This window comes from Rana temporaria, chromosome 6 (assembly GCF_905171775.1).
Source record: "Rana temporaria chromosome 6, aRanTem1.1, whole genome shotgun sequence".
Classification (NCBI taxonomy): domain Eukaryota; kingdom Metazoa; phylum Chordata; class Amphibia; order Anura; family Ranidae; genus Rana; species Rana temporaria.
This window is the reverse complement of record NC_053494.1, coordinates 150,476,529-150,499,545: the sequence shown is the minus strand read 5'-3', so window position 1 is coordinate 150,499,545 and position 23,017 is coordinate 150,476,529. Positions and strand designations below refer to the sequence as shown.

The window sequence follows — 23,017 nt, the reverse complement described above, 5'->3', positions numbered from 1 at the left end:
TATGTATGTGTATCTTACAAAAGTGTACACCCCTCACATTTTTGTAAATATTTTATTATATCTTTGACAACATCTTCGTGACAACACAAAAGAAATGACACTTTGCTTCAATGTAAAGTAGTCAGTGTACAGCTTGTATAACGGTGTCAATTTGCTGTCCCCTCAAAATAACACACAACCATTCAACTAAACTGCTTTCAAAAAAAGTGAGTACACCTCTAAGTGAAAATGTCCAAATTGGGCTCAATTGGCCATCCCCGGTGTCATGTGACTCAGTGTTATATGGTCTCAAGTGTGTTAAATTTGATGTTATTGCTCTCACTCTCTCATGCTGGTCACTGGAAGTTCAACATGGCACCTCATGGTAAAGAACTCTTTGAGGATCTGAAAAAAATAATTGTTGCTCTATGGGCCGGACAACACTAAATGGTGGACCGCTGGCCAAATGCAGACCATGTGACATTACCATTGGGACCGATGCGGTACTGCCATTTAGAAGCCTTTTCTTCTTCCCTGCCGTCGCTCTGTAATCCTCACAGTGCCGTCAGCGGGACAGTTCTGGATGTAGGGCGGAGCTGCATGAGGTTAACAAGCAGGTGATTGGCTCCTAGCAGCCAATCACCATCTTGCAACACTCGCCCTCCATCCAGACAGGCTGAGCCTCCCTCCGATCTTCGTTCTGTGTAAGGTAAGGCAGTGAGGGAGAGGGCGAAGTTAAAAGGGAGTAAGCACACTAGTATGAAAAGTTGAATAGGAGCTGAGAAATGTTTGTGCTGATGCGACTGAAGTAAAGTTGCTGAGGACATCAAAGTGGGGGGGGGGGCTGAGGACTCTAATGTGTGTGTGTGTGTGTGTGTGTGTGGGGGGGGGGGCTTTTTACATTAAAGGGGGCTAAGGACTGATGATGGTAATTTGAAGGGAGCTGTGGACATTAAATTGGGAGACTGAGGACTGTAATTTGTGGGGGAGGGGATGAGGACAATAATTGGGTGGCTGAGGACTGTGATGTGGGGTGAAGGGGGCACTGAGAAATGTGGGGGGCAATGCGGACAGTAATGTGTGGTGGCGGAGGACTGTAATGTGCTTGGGTGGGGGCACTGGGGACATTAAATTGGGGGGAGGCTGAGGACTGTGATTGTAGGGTGGAGGGGGGGCTGACAAATGTAACGTGGGATGCCATGAGGACAGTAATATGAAGGGGGCTTAGGATAGTAATATGTGCGTGGGCGGGTGTACTGAGGACAAAGCAGACTAGGGACATGGATTACTGGAACCATGTCCTGTGGTCTGATGAGACCAAGATAAACTTATTTGGTTCAGATGGTGTCAAATGTATGTGGCGGCAACCAGGTGAGGAGTACAGAACAAGTGCGTCTTGCCTACAGTCAAGCAAGGTGGTGGGAGTGTCATGATCTGGGGCTGCATGAGTGCTGCCGGCACTGGGGAGCTACAGCTCATTGAGGAAACCATGAATGACATGTACTGTGACATACTGAAGCAGAGCATGATTTCCTCCCTTTGGAGACTGGGCCTCAGGGCAGTATTCCAACATAACTACCCCAAACACACCTCCAAGACGACCACTGCCTTGCTAAAGAAGCTGAGGGTAAAGGTGATGGACTGGCCAAGCATGTCCAGACCGAAACCCTTTAAAATACAGGCCATTTCCCATTTCTATCCTAAATAAATGAGTTTGATTCAGAATTATTATTTTCAGTGAGTAACACCTAAGATATCAGTTTTTCTAGGAACAAGCTGATTTGGTTCACGGTTGTGTTGTTGCATGCCCACAGGTAATGTCCTTAAGGGCAGGAATTATTTGTTGAATTTAATCTCCACATCTGTAGAGATCCCTGTGTTATTTTTTTATTTTTTTATTATTATTATTTATTTAGCTTTTTAAGTTTTTATGCATCTTTCCGGGACTGCTCTTAAAATTGTGGTTAATTTTTCGCAAATATTGTAGAGATTTTTCTCCAATTTAATATTTTTTTAAAATACTAGAATGAAAACGTTATTGATTATTTTTCCCCACCTAGAACTGTGGTGCTACCAATAGCACGTGAGTTTTCTCCAGATGTTGTCTTGGTGTCTGCTGGGTTTGATGCCGTGGAAGGACATCCATCACCACTGGGAGGATATAACGTATCAGCCAAATGTAAGTGCAAATGCATGGTATAGCCTATCTTATTGAAACCGGGTTTACATTAGTGTAGGTTTACAAAACCTTTGTTCTTTAACCTTTGTGCGTTTGTCCAATTTAAGTGTCTGGAAAATACTCATGTTCTATTTTCAGTTGATGAATGGATATTAGCCACTTACATCCAAACAGTTTAATAACCATTTCTAATCCGTAATACCTTACTGCGCATGCGCCGGGCGCCTACATTTCCCAGTGTGCATTGCGGGTAAGTACGCCGCACGGGCCTATTGATTTTGACGTGGACGTAAACGACGTCGACTTACGCAAACAACGTAAAAATTTCGAAGCGGGGCTGCAGAAGCTGTGCATTGCTGGGAAGGACTGGAAGTTCTACCTAAACTAGGGTGACCAGACCGGATGATGGAGTGAGTGTGTGACGTGTGTGGGCGTGCTCCTCTGCTGTTGCGATGCTCCACGTGTGAACCACCAGCCTCTCTCCATCCCTAGCAGCTTTCTATCTCCCGTTCTAGATATTGAGGGGACAACTGAGTGGAGCTGGATGCCCGGTTACTGTGGGTAGCAGAGCAGAGTAACAGCAGCTGGGCTTCGGTGCTTTCAGCCCTCCTTTGGCTGCATACTTCATACTTCCAGATCGGCAGGTCTGCTTACCGTTGGAAGTAATTTGACCCCCCTCCTGGATCCTCGGAGCACAGTACGTCATTGTATCCTGCCTTCAGAACTGAGCACTGGCATCCCCAGCATCCCCACGGCTGTGCCTTCTCCTCCTCCTCCTGCTGGCTTCCCTCGGCACTGAACATTCTCCTTGCATAAGTAGGTCTGATCTTTTATTTACTTGTACACACACTGAATGTCACTGCTTTACTGAGCGAAAATTAGGAGAGTGGAAGAGATGCTGAGTGGAAAAACAGAATAAGGACATTTATGTTGGTGAACTGCATTAAGGCATAAATTGCCTAAGAAAGAGGAGAATCTGTGAAAAGGTGGTGGGGGATAAATAAATAAAAATACAGTCTCTATTTCACTGACAAAATCTAGAAATGGTTTAGACGGTGGAGTAGAGAGCAGCATACGCACGCTTGTAGCGCCCCATACCCCACACCCTGCACCCCGCCGCTCACCGAGGGAGGCAAAATTTGAATCCCTGGAACCCAGCTGAAAAATAACCCCTGCGGTGGCCTAGGAATGGCAGCGTGAGAGACATGGAACCCTGCAGCTTCGGGTTCTCTCCATGAGGATTTCAGCGATAGCGGTGTGCTTCTTCTGCGGGGTTTGAAGCGATATTCACGGCTGGAGCTGGCGCCCTATGGAGCGGCATGAACAAAGACCGCAAATACATAACACGGGCAGATACAAAGAAAGCGGCCGCTCTAACAGATAGCAAGCAAAGAGACATTCAGAGATATCTTATCTCGGCATCTCCAGTGTCCATAGCGGCGAGCGGTGCAATTAACAAAGGAGCCCGCGGTCGGAGCGGTGAAAGTAGTGCAGCGGGGGAGAGGTCAGCAACGCAACGAAGAGCTTCCGGAGCAGGAGTTACCCAAACACAGACGCCGACTGCAGTGAGATCCGCCGCAATAGAGATGGAAATGGCAGAGATCAAAGCGATGCTTGCAGCTCTCCCGACACGCCAGGACATCGAGCGGCTCCCCACCCGGCAGGAGATTGAGGTAATGATACGCCATATGGAGGAGACTCAACGCCAGGACCTACAGGCGGTAAGACAAGATTTAAGTGCCCTGTCAGAAAAGGTGATGTTAAGAGAAAGCTCTATAGTCTCAATAGAGCAGAGAGTGGGGGCCATCGAGAGAGCCGTGGAGGAATTGGAGCGTAGTAGAATGGACATAGCAGCCGAATCCCTAATAGACCTGCAACTACAGTTGGAAGTTTTAGAAGACAGAAATCGCAGGAATAATGTGCGACTTAGGGGTGTCCCGGAGGCAACAGATACTGAGGATTTGGACAGTAAAGTCAAGGCAGTCTTCGGGTTAGTACTAAAATTACCCCAGATGGAAATTGAGATAGAGAGGGTGCATAGAGCCCCAGGCCCTAAGTCACTTAATTTAGATAGGCCAAGGGACATCATCTGTAGATTATATAAATATCAGCAAAAAGAAGCGATTCTCCGGACAGCATGGGACATAAAGGACATAGTATATGAGGGCGCGCCTGTAAAAATTCTACCAGACCTGTCCCGGGCCACCCTTCAGCGCAGAGCATGCCTGCGGCCGTTATTGGACCTTGCTAGAGAAAAAGGGGCTACATACAGGTGGGGGTACCCACTTGCAGTGACATTTCGTAAGCCTGCAGCGTCATTTACGCTCAGAGCCCCAGCGGAGCTTCCAGAACTATTTATATTTCTTGAGACAACATCAATCCAGGTACCAAACTGGCTCCTACCAATAACATATACGGGTAATAGAGGAAGGCCTCAAATGAAATCAGGGCAAGGGAGGACCCCACAGAACATGCAAACAGCGGACACCAGGAAAGACGGGGGATCCCCTAAGAGACAAATAGTGGTCCCTGAAGGGAAGTAGTTGACCAGCAGGAAGAAATGTGATAAAAGAAGGAACTGAGACAGCCATGGCCAGAAAAAAATGATGGAGAGAGACCAGCTTTGGGGAATTTTTTTTTTTTCTTTTTTATTTTTTTTCCTTTTAACACCCCCACCCTTCGATCATATAACCTTCCCCCCCAAAGATTATTTTTTAATTTTTTTTTTTATAGGGGGGGGGGGCGGTCGGGAAGTTTTGAAAAAGGGGAACTTTTTGAAAAAGGGGAAAACCAGGTGTAACGGGGCAGTATATAGGGGACTGCATTCCAAGGAAAGTATCCTAAGGAATGGAGTGTATTGGAGTGTTAAGACATGGTATAGTATGATTTAATATGAAAGGTTATGGTATATGGCATAAGGTAAATGGTATAGGGCCAATAGGCAGATATGGATGGGAGGGTGGAGAGAGCTGGGAGAGTGGAAGATGGTGGTGTGTTTTTTTTTTTCCCCCTCTCTCTGCCTCACCCTTCTGCCCCCTTTTTTTTTTTTTTTTTTTTTTCTATTTCTTCTTTTCAGGTGGGGGATAGGGGGGGATGGGAGGGGAAGATACTCGCCAAGGGAAAAAGCGTAGCCCGCCAGAGGAGGGCTGTATGGGGGAAGGGGGGCCCTTTTTCCTTTTTTTTTCTTTTTTTTTCTTTTTTTTTTTTCCACATCACATACACGGGGAGTGAGATACACCCCAACAAACAAACAACACCAATTACAATTAACGATCCCAGTATTAACGACAGGAACGACACTAGTGCACAACACATCGTATACACACATAGCGATTTAGATAATTGCCACATAACCATATAGACAACACAGACACTCACTAACATATAGATACACCGATACATAGTCTCACGACAAAGGGGTAGGGGATTCCCCCCCTTTTTTTCTTTTTCTCTCTCTTTTTTTTTTTTTTTTCTCTCGCACACACACACAACTCACAACACAACTGATGCACCCAGGTGCCAACGTAGTACGCTATCTGGGGAGCACAATATGCACATGGCACAATAGAGGGGCCCCCCATTGTACAGAATACCCAGCAGACCCTGACGAGATGCTGTGGAGTTAGGAAGGGGCAGGTCGACCCACTCCCCCCCCCCCCCAGCTTGGGGAATGCATTTAATGACAATACAAGAAATGGAATGATACGATTGGTGAATATCTATAGAGAGGAAGCAGAGAGCTGCGAGCTGGAAAATTGAAAAAAAGTGGTCCCACTCTTTTCCTCTCTCGAACCCCCCTTTGATACCCTACAGTTGGGATATTACTGAATCTTCTCTTTCTTTTCTCCGTCTCCTTCCCCCTACTGGGAAATGTGATTATAATTATATTTTTTGGATTGTACTTCACTCCCACCTCCATCTAGAGTTGGATAGTTGGAGAGTGGAGACCAATAAATGAGGGTGTGGTGAGGGATGGGGGGGAAGGGGGAGAAAGGGGCATAACAATAGAATAATAAAAGATAACCCTCTCGATATAAGGGGGGGGTACAATATAAAGTAATGGTATGGGCCATGGCTGTAACCTTCTATGTATGTATGTGTATATGTGTATATGTGTATATATATGTATATGTGAAATATGTTAAATATGTTAAATGTTATGTGGTATAATTACTAGAGAGTAGATATAGTAGGAATGTATGTTCACATTTCTGTAGGTCTTCCCCTTCCCTTTCTCTTATGGAGAGGGGGAACGAGCAGAAGAGAAGGGAAAAGGACTTGGCGATAGGAGTCACACTTGGGCCCCCACAATTGACAGAATGAAGGAACGTGAGAAGCCAGGGGGCAAAGGGAATTTTCTCTTTTCTTCAATTTTTTTTTTTTTTTATTGGGGAGAATTGGAAGGAAAATATGGGAATCATGGGGAGACCCAGAGCTTAGAGCTCGTGGTTTTTTTTTTTTTTTTTTTTTTGGTTTGTTTGTGCTCCCTGTATTTCTCTCTCTCTACCCTATTCAACTGAAGGTGTCCCTATAAGTGGGATACTCTCTCATATATTTTTTGTGTAAGCATTACATTTAAAAAGAAAGGAGAAGGAAAGGGAGGAAAGAGACTGGCACATAGGAGCACAACGGAAGGCCACTTATGGAGCACGCCCCCCCAAACATAGGTTGACGCTCAAATACCGTTAATACGGTGAGTGTTTCCACTCTTATTAGCAGGATAGCTAATATTAGGAAAGGAGAATATCTCCTTTTTTTTTTTTCTTTTTTTTTTTTTTTCTGTTTTGTTCTTTTTACCCACTTTTACCAATCCCACCCCTCCCCCCTCCTTAACTGTCTGCCCTCCAGGTTTATGCTCTAAACTGATACAGGGAATATAGGAAGATAGATGGAGAAATTAAATGTACTTTCAATAAATGCGAAGGGGTTGAACTTACCCGAAAAAAGGAGAATCCTCCTGCATGACCTACAACGATTAGGTATTGACGTTGCGTATATACAGGAAACACATTTTAGAGAAGACAAAACTCCGACATTAAAGAATAGGAAATACCCAATAGCATACCATGCGACAAATCAAGAGGCAAAGTCAAGGGGGGTGTCTATTCTGATAGCAGGGAGAATCCAATGGACATATGTAGACTCCATGAGAGATCCGAAAGGGAGATATTTATTCGTGAAGGGTAAAATAGGAGGAATAGGGGTAACATTCGCCACAGTGTATGTCCCAAATGAACATCAAGGAACCTTCCTAGACAAAACAATTAAACGCCTATTAGAATTCACAGAAGGACATTTGATTATGGGAGGAGACCTGAATATTCCCTTAGATCCCAAAGAGGATACCTCATCGGGAAAGTCATCCACATCTTTCAGTGTGAGAAATCATATTATGCAAACTCTGTATAAAAGTCAACTGATTGATATATGGAGGCTGCTACACAATAAAGAAAGAGACTACACGTTCTACTCTGCACCACATAAAATATACTCCCGGATAGATCTTTTCCTCATTCCACATGCCCAATTACACTCTGTACAGTCGACTAAAATTGGATCAATTACATGGTCGGACCATGCCCCGATCTTCCTGGTATATGAGTTAAAAGATTTAAGACAGTCCAGACCAAACCAGTGGAGACTAAATGAAAGCCTGTTGGAAGATAAGGAGGTCCTAGAAGATGTAATTAAAGAATTGAGGTTTTATTTCAATTCTAATGACACACCAGAGTGCGACCCTGGAATTATATGGGAAGCACACAAGGTGGTTATTAGAGGTGTGTTAATTAAACATGGATCTAGGATCAAAAGGAAACGTACTGAAAAGTTAAACAGGCTATTAAAGGAGCTAGCCATCTTGGAAGGCAAACATAAGCAAACATGGTCAACAAATGTAGAGAAAGAACTAGCTAGTAAAAGAACTGAAATCACAGATCTCCTGTACTATAAAGTAAAAGCGGCAATGCAGAGATGCAAAAAGGCTGAATACGAGTCAGGGAATAAGTGTGGGAAAAGACTGGCGAGGCTACTAAGAGAACAGAAGCTGAGTAACTATATTCCACATATTAACTCACCCAAGAAACACAGGGTTACAAAACCAAATGATATAACGAAGGAGTTCCAGGAATACTATAACTCTCTTTACAATATACAGAGCAAGCCCCCGACTAGAGAACAAATTGATTTGTATCTAACAGAATCCGCAATACCAAGACTATCAGAAGAGGATAGACAGAAATTAGATGACGTTATAACCGAGGAGGAAATTAAAGTAGCAGTAAGCATAATGAAAAGGGGGAAAGCCCCGGGACCCGATGGTTTCACAGGTCAATATTATAAAATTCTGTTTCCCTCGATATCAGGATATATGGTTAAACTATTTAATGCCTTAGGGACATCGGCCAGTTTAGCTAAAGATACCTTGCTAGCATATATCTCGGTGATACCAAAAGAGGGGAAAGACCCAGCCCTATGTGGAAGCTACCGACCAATTTCGTTATTAAATTCGGACGTGAAGATTTTTGCCAAGGTCTTAGCAAACAGGATACAACAACATATCCCAGACTTAATAAACCTGGACCAGGTGGGATTTGTCCCTACCAGGGAAGCACGAGACAACACAATCAAGGCAATTAACCTGGTTCAGTTAGCCAACTCAACACAGACGCAATGCGTATTTCTCAATACGAACGCAGAGAAGGCCTTTGACAGGGTGAGGTGGAGTTACATGAGGGCAGTCCTAAAATATGGCGGCTTTGGGAACAAAATAATACAGTGGATATTCTCCATGTATTCAGGCTTAACAGCCCAGGTACGGGCCAACGGAATTCTGTCCGAACCCCTCACAATCTCAAATGGGACAAGACAGGGCTGCCCTCTGTCTCCACTTCTATTTGCCCTGTCACTAGAGCCCTTTTGGTGTACGCTACGAGCAAACTCTAATATTTCTGGCATACAAATAGGGAAGAACCACTGTAAAATTACAGCCTATGCAGACGATATGTTGTTCAGTCTTACAAACCCGTTGATTACAATTCCAGAATTAATGAAGGAATTTGAGAGATACGGATCTTTATCAAACCTACGTATCAATTTTAATAAATCGGAAGCGATGGGGGTAAACGTCCCACATATAGCGATAAACTATCTAAAACAAAAATTTAAGTTTAAATGGACTGACAATGCTCTGACATACCTTGGTATACAATTAGCAGGGAAGGTGGAGAAGATCTTTGAGCTGAACTTCCCACCCCTCTTACAGAAATTAAAGATCTTATTGGATAAGTGGAACCAGGGTTTTCATAGCTGGCTAGGACGCTGCAATATTATTAAGATGAACATACTCCCGAAAATCTTGTATTTATTACAAACATTACCAATACATATTCCATCAAAGTATTTTAAACAGTGTCAGAGAGTGATCTTTAAGTTCATATGGGCACATAAGAACCCCCGGATACATAGGAAACAACTAATGAGCACTAAGCAGCAGGGAGGACTGGGAGTCCCAGATATAAGGAAATATTATTACGCAACACATCTGAACAGGCTAATAGACTGGAATAGGCATTCAGATACGAAGCTATGGGTACAAATCGAACAGGCGCAATTCAAAACACCTCTAGAAAGAGCACCGTGGTGGTTTGCCTCACTCCCTAAAGAAATGAATAAAAATCCAATAGTGGGTAACACGGTGAGGATCTGTGCAGCAGCACTACCTATGATGGGCATCGAGCCCAGGACCTCCCCACTATACCCAGTGATAGGTAACCCCCTCTTCCCATCAGGATACGAAGACGGAGCATTCCGGCAGTTGAGAAAAAGAGAGTGTATACAAGTAGCAAGGTATATCCACATGGGAAGATGGGTAACCATAGCGGAACTGATGGAAATAGGAAATGTATTCCGTTTGAAATTCTGGAATGCACTTCAGATAGTTCACTTCCTGAACACTTTGCCAAATCCAGAGAGCTTTGAGAGACCACTCATGAAATTCGAGAAAATATGTAACGAACAAGGAACATTACTACATAGTCTTTCATTAAGCTATGAGTTATTAGTACGATCAGGAGGTTGCCCTCTGAGGTGCGTTCAGGAATGGGAAAGGGAATTGGAGAAGTCCTTCAGTTCGGAACAGCGACAATGCATATACAGGCGAACACACGAAACATCAATATGTGTGAGAATACAAGAGACAAACTATAAGATCTTCACAAGATGGTATAGGACACCAGAAAAGTTAAGCAAAATGTTTGCAGAGGTATCAGATAAATGCTGGAGGTGCCAGAGAAGCAAAGGAACGATGCTACATATATTCTGGGAGTGCCCAATGCTAAGTAGTTTTTGGGCAGAGATTAAAAGTGCTTTACAGTTTTGCTCAGATTATGAGATTCCGGAAGATCCGGAATTCTATCTTCTGCATTTAAACCAAATACCAGAAAAAGCCTATAGGGAAATGATTATATGCCATCTATTAGATGCCGCTAAGGCCTGTATAACGAAGAGGTGGAAGTCACCAGTTCCACCAACAGCGGAGATGTGGATATGTAAAGTTAGGGAAATAAGCAAATTAGAAGAGTTAGTCCTGACAACACAATATAAAAGGGAAAAATATTTAAGAACTTGGACTCCCTGGAAGTCCTATATGGACCACAGGGGGGAAGGTTAAGGGGGATAAGGCTGAATGGTATAGAAGGAGCCCGGGAACTTGGATTGGGTATATGTGGGATTTAATGAGAAACCACAGAAATATGGAGAAGGGTCGGAGGAGAGGGAAGTAGGGTGGGTTGTTGTGTTTTTTTTTTTTTTTTCCCCTTTCTTCTTTCTCTCTCAGGGATGTTCGGGAAGGGGAGAGATATGTAAGAAGGAGATATATGTTTGATTTTGACAACAAGGTTAAAGGGGATGTATAATAATAAGATGGACTGTGACTGTTGTTTTGTAATAATGTTCTGTTATGTATTTTTTTTTTTTTTTTTAATATATATGTGTTGTACTGATTTGTTTTAAAATAAAAAAGAATTATAATCTAAAAAAAAAAAAAAATTTCGAAGCGGGAACGGCGGCCATACTTTAACATTGCTATTCTATCTAATAGATGGAATAACTTTAGGCCTGATAATGGCTTACGGAAACGGCGTAAATGTACTGCGGCGGCCAGGCGTACGTTCGTGAATCGGCGTATCTACTAATTTACATATTCTACGCCGATCGCAATGGAAGCGCCACCTAGCGGCCATCCGAAATATTGCAACCTAAGATAGGACGGCGCAAGCCGTCGTATCTTAGATATGTTTAAGCCTATCTCTGTTTGAGCATACACTTAAACATAAGTCGGCGTAGATTCTGAGTTAGGTCGGCTTATCTACTGATAAGCCGGCCTAACTCTTACTGAATCTACCTAATAGTCTATAATCTATGAAATGTGATGCATAAAGAAAATGCAGCAAATAAAGCGGTCTATATACAGGTTTAGGTAAAGAACCTGCTTGACTACCAGGCAGTGAGATCAACATTAGCAGCCAGTGCATTTCTCTTTTGACCATCTTTAAAATGCAGATGTATTTCCATGTTACCGATCTGCTTTTCACAAGTGTGGAATTGCTCCTCCTGACTGATTCACTTTAATGCTACATGGCTTAAAGAGGAGGTAACCCAGATAGGGTTTACTTCCTCTATCTTTCCCTGCAAAGGTAAAGCATAATGGGCTACTATGCATCGCATAGTAGCCCATTATGTGACACTTACCTGCAGTAGAAGCCCACGATGTCACCGTCTTCCACGCTGGCAGCGAGCGACCATCTTCACCCCTCTTCTTCTGGGGGTCGCGAACTCCGGCTCTCTGACTGGCCAGAGTCGCGTGACATCACTCCCACGCATGTGCGCGGGAGCCGCTTTTCACGGCATGACCCTGGCTTGAAACGGCACAGTGTGCCCTTTCAAGATGGCGCATGCTCCATTGAAGTCTTCGCTGGGGGAAATTGCAAATATCTCCAAGACCGTGCAGGTCTCGGAGATATTGCAAGCACCTACAGGTAAGCCTTAATCTAGGCTTAACTGTAGGTGTAACTTCCACCAAAGGGTTTACAACCACTTTAAAAGGTTTGGTACCATATATTTAGAGATGACCTTGACACAAGACGCGTGTATCTTAATTTTTACCAGAAAGTTATAATGAGATTTGTTAGAAAAAAGAAAAACACTGGATAAATTATTGGATTCCTTACGGAAACTGCAGAAATTGTTGCGATAAAATTATAGTTGGACACTCTAGTAGACAAACACATCTCCATATGGCCTACTAGTCATAATCTGCTGTGATTTCATCATTAAAGCTTGTTCTCCGATTGCAGAGTTGTTGCCAATTGCACACAATAAGATTTCATTTTCAAAAGGAATCTGGTTAATTTTTTTTTGCCCAGAACTCCGATTACTCACAATGACAACTTTTTTGATTTCTCATTTTATTTTTGTAAGGTTTTGGATATCTGACAAAGCAGCTTATGGAGCTGGCTAGTGGTCGTGTTGTTCTGGCACTTGAGGGAGGTCATGATTTAACAGCGATTTGTGATGCTTCTGAATCTTGCGTATCTGCTCTACTAGGTAACGAGGTAAGCGCAAAATGACGTTTTTTGTTTTTTTTCTGTGTGACAGGTCGGTCTGTCAACTATTTTAAAGCCCAGCGCCAGGCCTTTTTTATTTGGGCAAGATACAAAAAACAAATCGGCTCAAGCTGCAACACTTGTCTTCAGTTTTACCTGCAGTTCATTTTATTCGCCACTAGATGCCCTCAGTCTTTCAGATTGAATGACACCCAGTATTACAACCCAGAAGACTGAAGACATAAAATCAATAAGCATCATGACACTCCAGACTGGAGGAGAGGGCAGAGGAAGATCCATCTTACTTGGTTATAAAAGCATAACATCACAAGGGTCCCCTTGGGGGGCGATGGGAATGGTTGGGGGGCTGAGCATGGAGCTAAATAAATGTGTTATTTATTTGATGCTACAGCAGCAGACCCCACCATTCACAGATTTGGCCATAATGTACATTTTGTGTGACCAGGGCTAACAAAATGCACCAATCTAGTTCCAGAGCCTTTGATATGTGGTCAAGTACATATCATTAGCAGAAGCTGTTCTTGCTTTATACAATGAGCAGTTATACTTTTGCCTGCAGTATTTTGTGTTTGCATACTTTATCCTTAAAGAGGGCTTGTATCCATTTGCTAGTTAAAATGGATTACAGTGAGTCAAAGACAAGCATGTATTCAGTACATCTTTACAATACATGCAAACTTCCCCAAATTTTTCCCATATTTGTTCCTTTTATTTGCCCTGTAAGTACAGAAGCATACTTGTTGATATGCCCAAAATACATTCGGCTCTTAACCACATGTGTGTCTTTTCTGGCCTTAAATCACAAGAAATGTTGTCAGCCCTGCTTTTGTGTTTTGTAACCCTAAATATAAAAAACCTTGCCACTGTATTTTTAATGTTTTTGATTTTTTAAAACTACTATTTCATTAGTGCCTGCTGCTGTTCTCTATTGCCTGGTTGATCCTCCCTGTGCCTCTCCTTTTTGATAGTAAACTGACCATGCTAAACATGGCAAATGATCCATGCTAGCGTGGTCAGATTACATCCTCTGTCATTCCACACTTGGATACAGGCATGCTGTGCAGCTGTACAGATTGTACAGCGTGCCTGTATCTTCTGTTGTCAATGCAAACCATACCCCCCACCCATCCCTCCGGCTTTGACGGACAGCAGCTTGCCATATAACCACTCCTTCTCCTCCTTTTTTTTGTGAAGCTGCCTCACAGACATGTTAGGCTTGTCTGCCTCACGCTATTCATGCCCACCAGCAGGTCATGTGATCGCTGTTGATTCCCGAGCCGTTCACGGACCTGCTGATAGGTGTGTGTATACAGCTGGGCATGTCTGACATCACAGAGAGAAAAATGAGGAGCAGCTGGAGTGGCTTTATATGCCCTCAAGCAGGTCCATGAACTGTTCAGGAATTGGCAGCGATGACCTGCACTTTACAAGACAATTTAAAATATTTTTTCTATCACTAACATTCACAACTCCTTTAAGTGTTTTGTAGTCCAAAATAAAAACTGGGAGGACTGATTTATGCTTCTTGAAATAATGCAGGCAGATTTCACTTTTTTTTTTTTTTTTTTGAGAAAAGGGTGTTTTAATAGCGGTACTTTATGCCATGAACTCATATGGAATTGGCTCAAGGAGCTTGTGTTTCTTTCCAAATGTTCGGACAAAGTGAGCTTGGCTTGGCTGGCTGATGTTTTAGCTCCACCTAGGTGCCCTTCTCATTGGCTTCCTTTTTCTTCCTCTCGTTTTCTTTCACACGGTGCAAGAAACTGTCTCTGCTCTTTGAGTGGTGGATGTACTTTACCCTGACATTGATTCTTTTGGCAAGAATCTTACATTTTGACTTGTTCGTTCACCCTTTTGCCTCCTTGTGTTCCTCATTTTTCACTAACAATTGCCCCTACTGCAAGATGGCGGGTCCCGGCGGAAAAGGCAAAAAATTTACACAAATATAACAAAACTCTTTCATTGGTATATTTTGTAGGCCAAAAGAGAAGCAAATAAGGGATGTTCATTGTTGAATTTTAGATACACTTTAAAGTACAGACAATTGCATTTGGTTTTTATTTTTGTGTACTAACAGACATGCTTCTGTGTGCTTCTCCCTTACAGCTAGAGCCGATTTCAGAGTCTCTGTTACAACAGAGACCGAATAGCAATGCAGTGAACTCTTTGGAGAAAGTTATTCAAATACAAAGTAGGTATTGAGGTTGAGTAGAGTGCCTAACAATAATGAAAATGGTCCCTTTGCCACATGTATGAGTCTGTATTTTATGCCCCCCCAAAGCATACTTTCTGTTCCATACACTCCCCTGCTGCTCTTTTCAGCTGCCCAGAACGAAGGATTGTAAAGGATAAGACCATGAACTCCCCATGTGTGAGAGCTGTCACGTTGGTGAAATGCATGCTCCTTCTCGCCTGCAATTTTCTTGGGTACTGGTGTTGACTGGGATAGCAAAGTAAAGTTACATTTTTTTTGTTTTGTTTTTCTTTTTAATTTTAGCAAAAAATAAATAAATAATTATACTTGCCTGCTCTGTGCAACAATATTGCATAGAGCAATCTCTTACTACCACTTTGATGGTCTACTCTGCCTGCCTCTGGGTGCCTCCTTAGTAAGCTGCGTGTTTATAGGGGCACTCGTGTATGCATGCTCTTGAGCTGGACTATGTGTGTCCATAGACATATACAATGCTTTTAAGTAATGCCCCTGCTTCCTCCTCACAGGAGTTTGACAGCAGCAGGAGCCTTTGGCTTCTAAAGCTCTCATTGTCTCTTGTGAGAGCAGGAAGTGAGAGGAGTGGGGCTGCAGCCAGGACAGCGCTCGATAGGTGAAAGGACTTGGGTTAGTGTTTAGAGATGAAAGGAGCCTAGAATAGGTAGGTAGCGGAATGTTTTTTTTAACCTTAAAGGGGAACTCTGGGCAGAAACGTTGTTTTGTGTAAGTGTTGTTGGTTTCCTTCAGCAAAGATCTATTCCCCCAGTCCATCGTCTCTGAGAAAATTGAAGTGCAATATTTTAATTACAGGCTTCCTTGCCTTTGACGTCTGTTTTATAAGACTGGTGGCCGCTATGCCTTGTATTCCCGCAGTCACTGGTCTTGTCTCTGCCCTGCTGTTTCTTACAGCGAGCAGTGATGCTGACGCCCACCTGCCAGCCGATCCGATAAGATCTGCTCAAAACAGACGGATGATGATACGTTCGCCATCTGTCCATCGGATGTGATGAAAATGGACAGGCTGCCCGTTTTCATCCGATCTTGCCATAGAGAACAGCAGGGGCATGCATTATGGTAAAAAAACGTTTGTGTTTAGAACTATAGGCAAAAAGTTTTTTTTTTTTTTTTCCTTTTGGATAGAGTAAGGGAGGGTGTAAATCCCATTTTTGCCATGTTTGTCCCATGGGAGAGATTTACCTTCACGTCCTGTTGCATAGCGAAAATGGAAGTAAGGTGAAATCTCTGGAAACTAAGAGAATCCTCTGGGGCCCCCCCAAAGTCACCAGAACTAGTGTCCCCATTGGAAGGTTTCCCCTCTATTACTTTTACAGGGACAACCCTTTTACTTTCATTTTTGACAATATCTATAAACCGGACAAAAAGGGGGAATCTCCCTAAAAGGGGGTAGATGTTGCAATATAAACCTAACTGGGGATCTTATCCCTCTCCAGTCCAAAACTTAAAACCGCAGTCTGCGGCTGATCCTTAGGTTTATGATCTAGTCTGGCAGCGGTGAAGAGGTACATACTGATACAATGTAGCATTTTCACCTCTATGTTTAGAGGCTGGATTTCTGGCAAAAGGGCCTTTCACCTTGTCAGTGTTGGGACATGCACTGAAAGATTGGTTTGAAAGATTAATTTTCACATTGTTGGAAGAGTATTACAAATTCAAGATTTTTATTTACTGTTTGCACATTTGGACACTTGCACTTTAGTGTGGTTTTATGACTGCACACAATTTATTTACTTTATTTGCATATATTTTTCACAAACATGTGATTTCTTAAAGTGGTTGTTAACCACTTCCTTACTGGGCACATATACCCCTTCCTGACCAGGTGAAATTTCAGCTTGTGGCACTGCGTCACTTTAACTGACAATTGCGCGGTCGTGCGACGTGGCTCCCAAACAAAATTGACGTCCTTTTTTCCCCACAAATAGAGCTTTCTTTTGGTGGTATTTGACCGCCTCTGCGGTTTTTATTTTTTGCGCTATAAACAAAAATAGAGCGACAATTTTGAAAAAAAAAAAAAATATTTTTTACTTGTTGCTATAATAAATAGCCCAATTTTTTTTAAAAAAAACATTTTTTTTCTCAGTCTAGGCGATACGTATTCTTCTACATATTTTTTGGGGGGAAAAAATTTAAAAAATCGCAAGAAGCGTCTGGTTTGCGCAAAAGTTATTGCGCTTACAAAATAGGGGACAGAATTATTATTATTTTTTATTATTTTTTTTTACTACTAATGGCGGCGATCAGCATTTTTTTCATGACTGCGACGTTATGGCGGACACATCGGACACTTTTGACACATTTTTGGCGCCATTCACATTTATACAGCGATCAGTGCTATAAATATGCACAAATTACTGTATAAATGTGACTGGCATTGAAGGGGTTAACACTGGGGGGTGAGGAAGGGGTTAAATGTGTACCCTAAATTGTGTTCTAACTGTAGGTGGAGGGGGGTGACTGGGGGAGGTGACCGATCTGTGTCCCTATGTACAAGGGACACAGATCGGTCTCCTCTCTCCCCTGACAGGACATGGATCTGTGTGTTTACACACAGAGCTCCACATCTTGTCCCTGTAGCCGCCGATCGCGAGTCCCTGGCGGACATCACGGCCGCCAGGCACTCACATCGGCGTCTCAGCGATGCGGCGCGCGCCGCCGTCGGACGCGCGCGCAGGCCGTGTTTTTACGGCCTGTTAGAGATTGAGAACCACCCAGCGGCCGTATAAAGTCGTACGGCCGTCGGGTAGTGGTTAAGCCATGCAAACAACCTTTCAACAATCCCCTCTGCTATGTTAAATAATGTCCCCAGTGCATTTTTTATTTTATTTTTTAAATGCCGCTGTGTACCCGATTTTCAGAGTGACGATCAGTGCTCACGTGATCAGCCTCCCCTCTCCTTCTCCTGGCTGACGTCAGCAGGGTTTTCTCAGCCCCACCCGCTTTGCTGTTGCAAGGTTATTGTATTATGAGAGCAGCAGGAGGGGAAGATCATGGAGCTGGCAGGGAGAGGAGGGGGAGAGCTGCGAATGATGGAGGAACGTAAACTGACCATGATGTAAGGGCTCAGCAGAAATGATAAACTGTGGTCAGTTTACATGGGGAGGGCATAGCCAGGCAGGATCAGCCAGGTATTTTAGGTGATACAAGGGGCCAAATTACACAGCACAAGCACTGTGCTGTATAACATACTTTAAAGTGGATGTAAACCCCCAATTTTTTTTTAATTAAGGCTTGTACCTGATGCAGCATAGGATTTCATGTCATCTGTGCCCAGTCTTGCCACATAGAGTTAATCCAGCTCTGAGCAATCCTCTTATCTTCTTTCGGTGAGATAAAAACAGACAGATATACCAATCCGTTCTTCCCTCTTGCTGTGAGTGACAGCTCATTTCCTTATCTCATGCACAGCATGGGCGAGACTTTCCCAGCATCATCACCCCCCTCTCTTAGCATCTCACAGCTATTACTACAGCCTGTGTTGTGTAGCGCAGGAGTCACGGGGCCGTGAGCGTGCTCTTCTTCCTTTGCAACGCTGGCTGGCCAAAGGGGAGTGTAGAGTTTTCCGGGGAGTCTAGTGACATCACGACTCCACCCACTTGGCTCCGGAACATAGACCTTCTTATGGATTTTGGAGATTTGCGGGGCTCGGTGTGCAGAAGGGGCTGATTATTAAAAGGAAGGAATACATGCAGGAGGGTTGTGTGTGTGTGTGTGTGTGTATATATGTATATATATATATATATATATATATATATATATATATATATATATATATATATATATATATATATATATATATATATATATATATATATATATATATATATAGCAATAGTTTAGAGTGGTGGGTTTACATCCACTTTAAGGTGACAGGATCCATTTTTTTTTTTTTATTAGGGTAACACTTTAAAGTGGATGTAAACCCACTCTCATCATTTCTAAATTACTTCCATAGTGCTGATCTATAAGGATATACATGCCTCTTGCATGTATCTTTACCTGTCAAATATCTCCCCTTTAGCTGTTTGGGCCCTGCGATACTCCGGATTATGTGGGCAGGTCTGTTGTCCAGGGCTCGGTGGGTGGAGTCATGTTAGTAGACTCCCTGCCCACCTCTACACTCCCCTTGGCCAGGCATCGATTTTTCTTACACTGAGCTTCTGCTGGTATTGTGGATTATGCCCCAGTTATAACCCAGGAAAGTCACCACATGACTTCGGCATGCCCAATCATGCTGAGGTGTGGAGCTGCCAATCCTGAGAGAGCTGGAGAAGAAAGGAGGGGTGGGGGTGGGGGTGTGAAGTACACAGAATGCCTCTCACACTTGTTCATGAAATAAGGAAATCACCTGTTATTCACAGTCAGGGGGAAGAAACAGACACCTATTTCTCTGTTTCCATTTTTATCTTACTGCAGAAAGATAAGAGGATTGCTCAGAGCTCGATTAACTCTTTGTGGTAAGACTGGGCACAAATGAAATGACATCCACTGCTGTAACAGATACAAGGCTTAATTGGGGAAAAAAATTGGGGGTTTACATCCACTTTTGATGTTTGCGTATTTGGACATTTGTGTTGTTTTTCACGTTTTTCATTTGTTTTCCTTCACTGGCACACTCGTAGCTATACCCTTGAAAATGTCAAACCTTGTCTGACTGGTCTAAAGGCTGTTAGAAGGGATCTTATCAACATGGCAGTTAAACATTTGTAACTCATGCCTGCAGCCTTGAGATCCAGCATATACAGTATGAGACTCCTGTCCATTAACAAGAGGAGGCTGTTTTTTGCCAAAGTGTGGTACTGTGATGCCTGCATCTAAAAAGTGCTTAATCTGTATGGCCTTTGAGTGACACTTATATCGGGGATTCCCTGAATGCCAATTTCAAGGATGTCAAAGGTGAAATAAAAAACTTGTTTGAGTCTTTTGTCATTAGCTGTTGGCCACATGTGTCACTATCATCGGGCATTGGAAAACTACAGCCCCACCCAGTATCCTCAAGTGGGCCCAGATTCTACTCAATGACATTATGGCAATGGAGACTCTTGTGGAGAAAGATGGCACAGAACCTGTGGCAGTCCATACTACATGGACCTGCTGGAGGGCTCTAAGCAATTCTGACACCTTTTGAGCTTTAGTCTCTGAGTAAATTAGCTATACCTATATTACCAGTACTTCTTTTGATCTATTTTTTAGGTTTATTTTGGTGAAGAGCGTTTCTCCTCCTCCCTTTTGGTCTCCCTCCTCCCTACCCCCCTCTCCTTGTATCTGTTGTTATCTAGCTATACTACTTTACTTCGCTGACCATTTCTGAAGTATGGCAGCTTGACATCATATCTCTTTTGATGATATTCTTTCATGATTATAGTTCTTAAGGTTGCTTACCCACATGTCTCTATTGTTCCTGATCACAAGCCATTCCTTTGCTTTGCGTCCTCTGCATTTTCAGTTTGTGGATCTGCCCATCTGCCTTTCTTTTTTTTCCACTTCTATTGTTCAACAAAGTGCTGGCCCAGTACTAGCCTAAGTATTGACTGTCCAGACCTTGCAGAGGTTTTATTGGATGTTGGAACCGACTTAGTGCTTGAAAATATTAGTCTGATCTTTGTCGCAACTTAATCCAGTTTTTCTTCAGGGGATACGTCAAACCTGCCTCTATCAAACTGTTCCTCTTCAGTCCAAGAGTTTGCCAACGTTTTGATTCAGCATGCGAGTCCTAGGGCAGTTTTTTTTGACCAGTTTCCCTTTAGACTCTTGCAACACATCATTCTTTCATCTTGAGACAAATCAATACAGTTCCTGGACAGACCACTTTGCCTGCAACCAAAGAACAGGCTGACACTGGAGTCAGGAAAAGTACTTCTTCCAGTCTCCTGGATGACAGTCTAATTAGCTGAAGAGAAGTTCTGGACACCTTGTCCGTTCAGGGAACCTGGACATTTGAGGAATCTCATCTCCGGATTAACATTCTGGAACTTCCTGCTGGAGGGTCATCCCATGTGGATACATTTTGACAATTCCACCAGTGGCATACATAAGCCATAAGTAAGGCCCCATACACACGATAGAATCCATCCGCAGATAAATCCCAGCAAATGGGTTTCTGCGGATAGATTCTATGGTGTGTACACGCCAGCGGATCTCTTTCCGCGGAGAAATCTCCTCTGGGATGGATTCCAGCAGATCGAATATTTGTTGTGCTGCACAACGAATCCATCTGCTGGAATCCATCCCAACGGATGGATCCGCTCGTCTGTACAGACTTACCGGATCCATCCGTCCAAAGGGATTCCCCGCACGCGTCGTAATGATTTGACGCATGCGTGGAATTCCTTATATGACAGCGTCGCGCCCGTCGCCGCGTCATAATCGCGGCGACGGCGCGACACGTCATCGGCAGAGGATTTCCGCGCGGATTTCAATGGGATGGTGTGTACACTCCATCCCATCGAAATCAGCGGATTTCTTTGAGAGGATTTATCCGTGGAAACGGTCCGCTGGACCGTATCTGCGGATAAATCCTCTCGTGTGTATGGGGCCTAAGTAACAATAATTCTCATTGGGACAAAAGAGCAAGTGCTGATCCTGTCCTAGACAGAACCTCACTCGGGCCTCGTCCTCCCTTTACATTCCAGGGGTGGGCAAATGCAGGCCAACTTCCTGAGCTGGCAGCTTCTGGATACAGGAGAGGGACCCTACACCTGGAGGTGTTTCAAGACTTATGTCACAGATGGGGATGCTGGATGTGGACTTCCCAGCCTTCAAGTTCAACAACCACCTGTAGTCAGGTTTGCCTGCAGGTTACAGGGTTCCACTAGTGAAAGCAGTAGTTGAGTTTGTGGGATCAGTATACCGTTTTATGCATTTCTTCCCCTGAAACTTTCTCTTCGTCTGCTTTGCAGGATTGAGCTTAAGAGTATCTTGGTGATCGTCATAGCCCCAGATAAGCCCAGGTAGATGTAGTACTTCAACTTGATAGGTCTCGGATGCTCTGTGGGCTCTTCCAGATTGTCCAGATTCTGGGTATAAGGGAGAGATCTGAATAGATTCTCTTTGTGCCCCAAAAACAACCCTTTTAACCTATTAGGTTGGGATAATCCCACTTTTAAACTTTCACTCACAAGGTTGCATTTGCTGTAGCTCCCACCTGTGTGTGCATGTGTGCCGGCCCAGTTTGCATACCTGTACATGTACAAAGTTAAGATCTGGATGGCTGCACTTCAAACACTAAAATCCACCTTTATTGATAACTGGAAAAAGCATCATAAATATGCCGCAAAACCAGAGTGGGGGAGAAAGATTTACACATTTCACACTAACCTAAGTGCTTAATCATAATTTCAGCCCTATCTGACTAAAGCTGAATTTGCCACATTTCCTTGGACAGATTATGACCGTAATACAGCCATCTCTGCCCAGGCTCCATAAATATCACACCTCTTCTACTCACATTTCTCAGTTGTAGTTGGATCTTGTTATACCAGTCCTAGAGGAGGTAGACATGCAAGGAATTGAAGATATTGGGGCAATTTTGGAGGAAGTTTTTTCCCCCCTAGATTGTCGTTCTGCAAAATTTTTTCTGTTCATGAACAGATAGAATGTGCAGTCTGACAACTGGGTCACTCCTGACTAAGGATGAGCTCTGGCGTGTTCGCATAGAACACGTTCAGAGCCCGCCAGGAAGTGTGCACGGCGATGCGCTAATCACAGCCGGGGAGACATTGTCCCGATGCTCGGCTGCAGGGATCGTGAAATGTCTCCCTGCCCGTTATTAGTGCCGTGCACACTTCCTGGCGAGCTCTGCACGTGTTCTATGCGAACACACCAGAGCTCATCCTTACTCCTGACAACTCACCCTCCAAAATCTGGAAAAAGAGTTCACAAAGGAGTGGGGCTATTCCTGTAGTTGATCTTGTAATTTCTGTTCTAAATGAAAATTTCACTGTACCTATTGGAGATGTTCCTTCTTTCAATGGTTCTGAAAATATGTGCGAGACCCTCCAAAAAGCT

General features: G+C 43.5%; 1 protein-coding gene across 3 annotated transcripts in view; it reads left to right on the top strand.

Moving 5' to 3' along the window:
- The window catches only part of HDAC4 (histone deacetylase 4), a 294,548-nt gene that overhangs the window by 260,981 nt on the left and 10,550 nt on the right, over window positions 1–23,017 (top strand). For all 3 annotated transcript variants that reach the window (XM_040357576.1, XM_040357577.1, XM_040357578.1), the window contains 3 exons: window positions 2,040–2,158; window positions 12,635–12,768; window positions 14,887–14,971. In XM_040357576.1, the coding sequence (XP_040213510.1) occupies window positions 2,040–2,158; window positions 12,635–12,768; window positions 14,887–14,971 (338 nt within the window). The remainder of the gene's footprint in view (window positions 1–2,039; window positions 2,159–12,634; window positions 12,769–14,886; window positions 14,972–23,017) is intronic.